General features: G+C 38.8%; 1 protein-coding gene across 1 annotated transcript; it reads left to right on the forward strand.

Annotated features, from left to right (window-relative positions):
- Positions 1-8,801: 8,801 nt before the first annotated feature.
- Positions 8,802-10,195, forward strand: LOC126582900 (zinc finger CCCH domain-containing protein 14-like). Its single transcript, XM_050247128.1, has 2 exons — positions 8,802-9,536; positions 9,656-10,195. The coding sequence occupies exons 1-2, from the start codon at positions 8,886-8,888 to the stop codon at positions 9,926-9,928; spliced, it is 924 nt and encodes a 307-aa protein (XP_050103085.1). The 5' UTR covers positions 8,802-8,885; the 3' UTR covers positions 9,929-10,195.
- Positions 10,196-10,395: the final 200 nt, after the last annotated feature.

Genomic DNA, 10,395 nt, shown 5'->3' on the forward strand with positions numbered 1-10,395 from the left:
ATTCACCATAATACATGCCCAACTTTACGTTTTTCGAATTTTAGATTCTACATAAATTGTGTATGCATTATATTCATAATTGTTGAATTATGTGAATTTGATATTGTCATGAATTGCATCAAATAACTGCTCATGCATTAAAATATTTGATTGATTATGCATACAATTGAATTAAAATTTTATAATATGGAATCAAGAAAAAAGATTAAAATTAAGGATTTTCTCAAAACCCATCCAATCCATTGCGAGCAGTGGGCTTCCAAGCCATGCCGCGTCGAGCTGTCATCACTAGGCCTGCAACATGTGTGACTGAGCCAAGCAACAAGCTGAGAGCCAGCACCTCTCTCTCTCTCTCTCTCTCCATTGAGAACCACGACACGAAGTTGTGATTTTTGGGATAAATTCATCATCTCTGACAACGATCATTGAAATTCCCGTCGAATTTCATTAAGTTTTCGAGGATTTCAATTTGAAATCCCTATGATTTTCACACCCAACGCTAAGAAATCAAACTTTCTCCGTCCAGAATAGGGTTCCAGGTCGAATTCGTGCTTCCCTCAACTAAAATTCACCAAGAACATGGCCACTAACAATGGCGGCACTAGCCTCAACTCCGGTGACCTTACCCAGCGAAGCTGGGATATTTTTGGTCCTTACCCGAGTCCACTTAGGCTTGGCTACCCTTGCTCCAAACACCAGCCTGTTGGGCTTTGGTGTTCTTTTTCAGTCCATTGGAGAGATTTACTAATATGGGCTCACATATTGCATCCCACAATCCAAAGCTTGGCTTAGGCGCCACACTAGCCCTTAGGGCTATAATGTCCCATACGTCTGCGACACACCAGGTCCCAGCCCTTACTGGTACATTCGTGTCCTACCCGTACATGATCCAACTTTGCTGGAGCATTGGTGCACCACATAGCACTAGATTAGAGTCCATCTGGGCTTCCTTTTAACCCATTCCCTATCTCTGGGCCTGCAGCCGTAGGCCTGCTACCCGAGCCTATCCCAACCTATTTCAAGCTTAGACCTCACGGCTAATAATTTGCTCAGTCCACCCGTGGGCTTTGGTCTATTTTTTGGGCCCCGAGCTTAACAATTTGGGTTTTATAATTTTTCACCCGCACTTTAAATTTGGCCCGAAGTCCAAATAATTAATTCAAGGAAAAATTAGTATCCAGTCCCTAGTTTCTAATGTTCATTGATTAAGACCTTATCAATTTTTAGATTTTGATCAAAGTCCCTAACAATAATATATTAATGAATTACATGTAAGTTACATAATTTTTATAATAAAAATTAGTAATTGATTTAGAGTTTTAATTCTCACACCCTTATCAATTCAAACATTTCCAAAATATAAAAAATAAAATTAGAATAAGTTTGTACCCATTAAATTTTTATGGAAAATTTTCAAATTTTTAATCTTATTTGTACCCAATCTTAAATATACCAATTTGTTATAAGAAAAATGTACCCTTTTTTTAATATAAAACGTACCTATTTTTTATATAAAATTCATTCAATCTTTTCTCTAATCCATTTTTTATACTTATATGGGTATATTTTATTTCGTTGATTTGAGAATGTATCAATGTCAAAGTTTAATAGAAGAAATTTAAAACATGTTATTAAGCTTAATATCTTCTTCTTTTTTTTTTTTTGAAAATGTACCCATATTTTGGTACAACAATTTTTGGGTTAGCTTTGATGAACGTACCCATGTACACACACACACAAAAAATATATTGGAGAGTATAATTCATCTTTAATATTTTTAATCTCATAAATTATGGGTTTTATTTAAAATGTCATTAATATAAATAACTACAAATTTTATTTTTAATTTAAAAATATAATAACCTACATAGAAATACATTATTACATTAATGTCAGGGACTTCGATAAAAAACTAAAAGCCATGAAGGTTTCAGTCAAAGAACATTGGTAGTTAGGGACCGCATCTAAAGTGTCCCTTAATTCAATTATAATCATAGACCTAAAGTTCTATTTGCATATTTTCTTGTTGCATATTTCTGTATATATATTTGCGTTTGTTTGCAGGAACATATGAACCTGAAGTTCATAATTATTTCGAAACCTAAAGTTTCTAAAAACATACCTTGTTTGAAACCTTAAGTTTTCCATCACCAATGAAAACCTAAAGTTTTTTCATGCGAATTTTAACTAATACAAGTCTATTAGAACCTGAATGTTCTACTCCTATGTCAATGAATTGATTATTTTCTCCATTGCACTAACCACATCTTTTCCATCTAGTTTGTGATAGGAACATATCAAATTTGAACAAACTCGACTTCACCGCTTTAAAGGTCTCTGGAAGGAACTACCTTAAGTGAGTCCAAGATATGAAGCTCCACCTCATTGCAAAGAATTCACATCCCGCCATTGAAGATGAGATAGACAACCCGGTTGGCAAAGCTGAGAAAGCCACTGCTATGATCTTCATCCGAAGACATATTCATGACGTCCTGCAAACTGAGTACCTTGCTGAAGAGGATCCACGAGCACTATGGGTTGCTTTGGCTGATCGTTTTGATCACTAAAAGGACATCTTCTTGCCTGAAGTAAGATATGATTGGCAGGACTTGTGCTTCCAAGACTTTAAGTATGTGAATTAATATAATTCTGAAGTTTGTTGAATCCGATCACTTCTCAAGGTTTGTATCGAGACTTTGATTGAAGAGGATCTTTTGGAGAAGACTTATTCGACTTCTGCTACTAATATTATCCAGCAAAAACAATATATAGCTTAGAAGTTCACTAAGTTTTTAGATTTCATCTCTGTTTTATTTCTCGTTGAAAAGCTGAATTAGATGTTGATGAAAAATCATCAAGCTCGACCTACTAGGGCGACTGCTGTGCCTGAAGCATACTATAGCATGAACCAACGGCCAAAACACCAAAAGAGACGTGGTAGGGGCTGCCAGAAGCCATCCCTTCAAGGTCAACAGAGCCAAGGCCTATCTAAGGGAGGAATCAAAGCCTAGAAGCTCCCTAACCTATGGAAGATTAGAATCTTAGACATAAACTTTTTTTTTTTAGTTGAATACATTGTGGCCGAATTCCACAGTAGTGGCCGAACCCTTCCTTGTTTTTTTGGTTAATTTTGAACAATTTTCCTTTATGTTTGGATTATTTGTTGGTTATTTGTTTTTTGGATATTAAGTTTTTAATTAATTTCAGTCCTTGAATACATAAAATTATTTTGAATGGATATTTGGTTTTTAGAACTTTTATGCTTGTGACCGATTCAAATTAATTTTTCGTTCTAGGTATGACTAGTGGGGAAGTTAGTTGTCTGGCAGACAGTGCAACCACGTACACCGTTTTACGTGAACGCATCTATTTCACTAACTTCATACCTAAGAATGCACATCTGACAACACTCTCAAGCCCATCCAACGTGATCAAAGGATATGGTAAGGCACGCATGATGTTGTTCAATGGTACAATTTTGACCATTGATGAGGCACTTTATTCTCCACATTCCAGAAGAATGTTGTTAAGTTTTAAGGGCATTAAAGATAACAATTACCACGGTGAAACCCATGTAGAAAACAGAGTTGAATTTATGTGCATAACTTCCTAAAATATGGCCAGAAGTGTATTCTAGAGAAGATGGAGCGTATCTTGAGTAGCCTGTTTACTACGACCATATGTCCCATAGAGAGCCACTATGTGGCCGGCCCTACCTCTGGGACCGCGCATGAAATTACACTTTGGCATGATTGTTTGGGACACCCTGGACGAATAACAATGCGTTGTATCCTCAAATCATCACATAGGCATCCACTAACCTGAAGTTTAGGTTTGATTCAAAGAATCGCATGTGAAACATGTTCAATGGGAAAGCTTATTACTAAGCTTTCTTATAACAAGATTCAGGGGGAAATTTGTGGACCGATTCACTCTCCCTGCTGACCATTTAGATATTTTATGATTTTGGTTGACGCTTTTATACGTTGGTTACACTTGTGCTTGTTGTCCACAAGGAACGCTGCTTTCTCTAAACTGTTGGCTCAGGTTATTAAGCTCAAGGCTCACCATCCTGATTATCCAATCAAACTATTCGATTGGATAATGCTGGAGAATTCACATCTAAAACTTTTGATGACTATTGCATGTCGGTTGGGGTTGAAGTTGAACATCCAGTATGCCATGTTCACACCCAAAACGGCCTGGCAGAGGTATTCATTAAGCGTTTACAAATGATTGCTCAATCATTGGTCATACATACCAAGCTCCCAATCGCTGCTTGGGGCCATACAATATTGCACGTAACCATGTTAGCCTACCTGAGGCCTGTTGCGACCCAACCATATAGCGTCCTTCAGTTGGTTACCAGATACGAACCCGCCGTATCGCATATGCTCGTTTTTTGTTGTGCGGTCTACGTGTCGATTTCTCCATCCTTATGTACAAAAATAGGGCCTCAGCGAATGATGCGAATCTATGTCGGATATGATTCTCCTTCAATTATTCGTTACTTAGAACCTTTGACAGGCGATGTGTTTACCACTCGTTTCGTGGATTGTCACTTTTATGAGACAATATTCCCGTCATTAAGGGGAGATAAGAACGGTAACGTTCTTAAATAACCACGCGAATTATCGTGGATGACTCACACTTTGTCTCATTTAGATCCCCGCACCGCTCAGTCTGAAACTGAAGTGCAACGCATATTAGATCTCCAGAGTATAGTTCAGAGCATGCCATATGCTTTCACCAATCTAGTGTGAGTGACAAGATCACATATTCTAGCTGTGAATACACTTGCAAAGATGGATGTACCAAATGTACGACGGATTTCCCTCCTAGAGGCTTGAGATGCCAATTTTGGTGATCCACGTACATTAGTTGCTAGCCAATCATCTGCTCCTACATGTAAGTGTGGCAGACCTCTTGGTTCAAAGGATTCACACCCTCGAAAAAGTAAACCCACGACATAGGCACGTGAAGAGCCTACCGTGAATCCAGCTGTCGCTTACTCATTATATCCAACTCATAAGGAAATTCTAGATTACGGAATCATCATTGAAAAGACGAATCCACCTCCTTAAAATTGTGAGATTTTGGTCTATTATGCTAGCTTAGATGATGTGTGGTGTAGAAATGAGATGATCATCAACGATGCATTAGCATATACAGTAGCTACTGAGATCATGTTGAGCGATGACATTGAACCCTATTTCATTAATGAATGTCAACGTAGAACCAATTAGTCAAACTAGAAACAAGCAATCCAAGTCGAGCTCGATTCGCTTGCGAAACGTAAGGTGTTTGGACCTGTAGCTCCTACTCGTTCACATGTGAAGCCCGTTGGCTACAAGTGGGTTTTCATTTGGAAGTGTAATAAGAAGAACCAAATTGTGCGTTACAAAGCTCGTTTTATTGCATAAGGTTTCTCACAACATCCCGGGATTGACTATGACAAAACTTATTCACTCGTTATGGATGTGATTACTTTTCGCTACCTTATCAGTTTGGTAGTTTCTGAAAAACTGAGTATGCAGTTGATGAATGTAGTAACTGCGTATCTATATGGGGATCTTGATAATGAATTCTATATGAAAGTTCCCGAATGACTTACATTGACTGGATCAAATATTTCCAAACCTTGGAACACACTCTCAATTCAGTTGAGGTGTTTACTCTTCAGTTTGAAGCAATCCGAAGGAATGTGGTATAACCGTCTGAGCGAGAATTTGACTAATCAGGGATATGTGAACAACAAATTATGCCCATGTGTGTTCATTAAGAAGTCACATTCTTGTTTTGCGATAATTGTAGTATATGTCGATGACATAAACCTTATCAGAACTCCTGAAGAGCTCGCGAGAATTGCGAAACACCTGAAGTCAGAATTTGAGATGAAAGATCTAGGAAAGACTCGATGCCATCTCGATCTCAAGATAGAGCAAAGTTTAGATGGAATCTTAGTACATTAAACGAACTACACCCAGAAGGTGTTGTCCCACTTTAACGAGGATAAAGCGAAGCCTTCGAGTACTCCTATGGTCGTTCGATCGCTAGATACAAAATGGGATTCCTTTCGTCCGAAAGAGGATGATAAAGAGATTTTGGAGCCTGAAGTACCTTATCTAAGTGCGATATGTGCTTTATTATACTTAGCTCAATGCACTAGACCCAACATCTCCTTCACTGTTAATCTTTTGGCAAGATACAGTAATGCACTAACACGCAGACCCTGGACTGGTTTTAAAGACATCTTTCGTTACCTTAAAGGTACTACAGATTTAGGCTTGTTCTATCCATGTAGATCTTCGAGTGATGCTGCACCTCCTTATCTCAAGTTGGTTCTCGCCTTCTTGGTTATGCCAACGCATGATACTTATTTGATCTGCACAAGGAGCGTTCTCAAAAGGGTTATGTCTTTACCGTTAGAGGCATCGCAATCTCTTGGAGGTCAACTAAACAGACCTTAGTTGCCACTTCGTCTAACCATGCTGAAATTGTTGCCTTACATGAAGCAACTCGAGAATGCTTTTGGTTGAGAGTAGTTGTGGGCTATATTTAAAGCTCCTATGATCTTTACCCTATCGTGGATGTCTCGACGACGATCTATGAAGACAACACAACATGCATTGAACATCTCAAGAAGGGTTACATCAAATGAGACAACACCAAGCACATTGTGCCAAAGTTCTTCTTCTCACATTAACAACAAGAGCATCAGAAGATTGAAGTCACGCAAATCCATTCACAAGACAATTTGGCCTATTTCTTCACCAAATCACTACTGAAGGCGATGTTTCATAAGCTTGTTCAAGGAATTGGTATACGTAAACTTTTTAAGTTGTAACCTTGCTAGTTATATTTGGAATTGTGTCGAACTCAAGGGGAGTATTCTAAAGAATACTTGCTTGATCTTAATGTACTCATTTTCCCTACGATTAGGAGCATTTTTTCCAATGGGTTTTCACTACCTAACTAGGTTTTAACGAGGCACCCACCTTGGGTTAATCATATCCGTGATGACGTCCCGTAGACGTTTCATTTGACTTTGCATTACTCATGCATTTTTCCTTAGACTATGGATTTTTTCCCTAGTCGGGTTTTTGCCATAGCCTTAGGGTTTTTTAGTGAGACTTACTTTCTTATGCAAGTTCCTATCTTGTTGAGAATAACATTGTTCCTAGAATCAATGTCGAAGAGTTGACTTCCTCAAATTCTACATGATGCTGAATCTATCTTGAGTATTTACACACTCAAGGGGGAGTGTTATAAACTTTTCTAGTTTAAGTGTGATTGTGTAAATCCTAGATTAGATTAGATTTGATTCTAGTTATTCTTTCCTATATGGACTTGTATTCTTTGGGGTTGAAGGATTTCTTCTCCCTCCTATTACTATAAATAAAGGCACTACGTAGGGAGGAATAACACACACATTCCCCTACATTCCTATAAACACATCTCTCTCTACAATCTCTCCTTGCCGCCGACCCCCCTTCCCTTAGTCAGATAAAATAGGCTACAATAAAAGCTAGCACCCTTGAAGGAAGAAGGAAAAATTAAACTTTCTTTTTATTGAGTAGTGCTATACTTACCATTTATTTGTATCATTATTTGTATAATCTCTTTCATAGAGGTAGAGTCTACCAATATATGTGAGTTATATCTCTATTAGAGAGATAGTACAAATAGATGTTGAGAATAACATTTTTTTTTTCTTTCTTTTTTGGCTTTCTTAAATAATTAAACTTTTTTCTGTCATGTTGCACAAATTTGATGATCATGTCTACAAACATGTAGGACTTACACTTGCCATAACATCAATTAATGATCAAATTGACAAATTTTTTAATAGAGTGTAATATTGCAACTAATTTGTAAATTGATGTATGATATATTGCAATATTTAAAAGATAAGATTTGAGTTTATTATGTGACCCAATGTTGAAGTGGTGAAATGTAATTTATCCATTAAATTATGGCTAATCCTTGTATTACTTAAGCAATCCACTAATCTTGATTGCTTTTAGGGCATACATCCAACATGAAAAACCCGGTATTGTGTTCTAATTGGACAAAAATGCGGCACTCATGCAACGTTTCCTAAAAAAATGCTGTCAATATAAACATTCATAATGCTTTTTGCTCTTTATTATTTTCCCCTCTCTCATCTCCCTTCTTCATCTTTCAATTCTCTCATATAGTTTCCTCGTATTTCAAACATAAAAATTAAAACTTAAAACAAAAAAAGTAAGATGTTCCACAAATAGCCAAAACAATAAAATGAAATAAGAATACCTTTTGTGAGGGGGAGACGAGGTTGGTTGTTGGTTACACAAGAAGCTAAATGGTCACATTGTATGTTTGATTGAGAAGGTGCCAGTTACCAAAAGGAGGGGCCATATAAGAGAGTTTGTTAAAGTTGTGATATACAAGCAAACCATCAACATACAAATACAATTATTATTAAACCTTACTTACAATATAGAACTTCTTTCCTCTAACAACGCCAGTCTTCATCCAACCAACCTCTCTCTCTCTCTCTCTCTCTCTCTCTCTCTCTCTCTCTCTCTCTCTCTCTCTCTCTCTCTCTCTAGTTAAGCTATTAGCTTCCATCTTCACCTCACACACACTAAACTTCAACACCAAGCCAAACATTCCCTTGCATTGCACCATCTCCACCAACAACAACAAACAACAAACAACACCAACAGCAACAGCAACCCCTCCCTCCCCCCCTCCCTCCCTCTCTCTCTCTCTCTCTAACTACACAGCTAACAAATAACATATAAATTCAGTTATGGACTCTAACTGTTTTGATGCTCCCCTTCCACTCTCAGCTCTCCTCAATTTCTTTCCCTTAATTCATATTCAATATAATATATTACATGGAGACCAACACCAACACTGCCTTCCCAAACTCGCCCGATTCCTCCCGAGATTTCGGGGACGATTGCGACTCCATGTACCGCACACTTTTCCCGCCAAAATACACACTTCCAAGTTCCCTCTCTCTCACTCCCTCCACTCGCTCCACCTCCTTCTCGGATTCAGACTCCGATGACCACCACCACCACAGTACGACGTCGCACAACCTCAACCAGGCTCAGCTGGTCCTCGAGTACCAGGAGCTCCGCGACCACTACGACCTATGCAATTCTCACCTCCGCAACCTCACTAACGAGCTCGACTCACTCCGCCGCGAGAACGCTCAACTCCGATCGGCGAACACCGACCTCGTCAAGCTCCTCTCTTCGCAGGCAGCCTTCCAGAGCTGCCTCCTCTCGTCATCGTCGTCGTCCGCATATCAGAGTCCGATGGCGGCATCGTTTCTCGACGACTTCCAGCGACTCGGATTTGGATATCTCGGTCCTCACGACGGTGTCATTTCGGAAGAGTCCTCTGATATCAGTCCGACTAGCGTCATCGAGCGTAACCGACTCGTCAACACGGACCGGATCTCCCTCCCCAAAAGCATTTCGGTTCGCTCCTCGACTCGGCCACGAGTCCCTAATCAACTCGTTTCTAGACCGGTGACTGTGAGTTTAAACTATAACTTCAAACTTAACCAATTAAAAAGAATTAAATTCACATAAATAAATAATTATAATTATGATTATATATAAAGTGGATGATGTTAGCGTTTGCGCAAGTGCAGCAAAGCGAGATGAAGGTGTTCAATCAGGGCATGCTGAAGACGGAGTTGTGCAACAAGTGGGAGGAGACCGGGACGTGTCCGTACGGGGAGAATTGCCAGTTCGCTCACGGCGTTAGGGAGCTCCGTCCAGTGATGAGGCACCCGCGCTACAAGACTCAGCTCTGCCGGATGGTGTTAGCTGGCGGTGCGTGTCCTTACGGTCACCGGTGCCACTTCCGTCACTCGCTTACTGAGCAGGAGAAGCTGCAGCTGGCCATCTCAGAATCGTTTTGAAACATAAAAAAGAATGAGATCGACCAAATACATTTTCCTTTAATGTAAATACATTATTTGTACGGAGAAAAGAAAAAAAAAACCAGCCATCATAAAATTTAAGGCAGTAATAATGGAGGAATTAAGTAAATTACTTTAATGCATGCATGGTACCATGCATTGCTGGGAGGGAAATGTGAATTTTGATATATTACTTTATGATCCAGCTTAAATGTAGAGAATCGGGATCCAGTACTTTATTTGTGTTTAATTAATAAATATTTGAAATGTGTGGCTCATTAATTCAGGTAATATCCATGGTTGTACGCAACGTTCAATTCAAGTAAAGCGGGATTCACTATTCACTCATCCAACTTTATACATATGGCTCTCACAGGTCACCAAATATGCAGATGTGCATTGCATTGAAGATGAAGTAAGAACACTGAAGAGAAAACTATCAAGCAATGGAATAAAAAGAAAAGAAA

This window comes from Malus sylvestris, chromosome 9 (genome assembly GCF_916048215.2).
Source record: "Malus sylvestris chromosome 9, drMalSylv7.2, whole genome shotgun sequence".
Taxonomy (NCBI): Eukaryota; Viridiplantae; Streptophyta; class Magnoliopsida; order Rosales; family Rosaceae; genus Malus; species Malus sylvestris.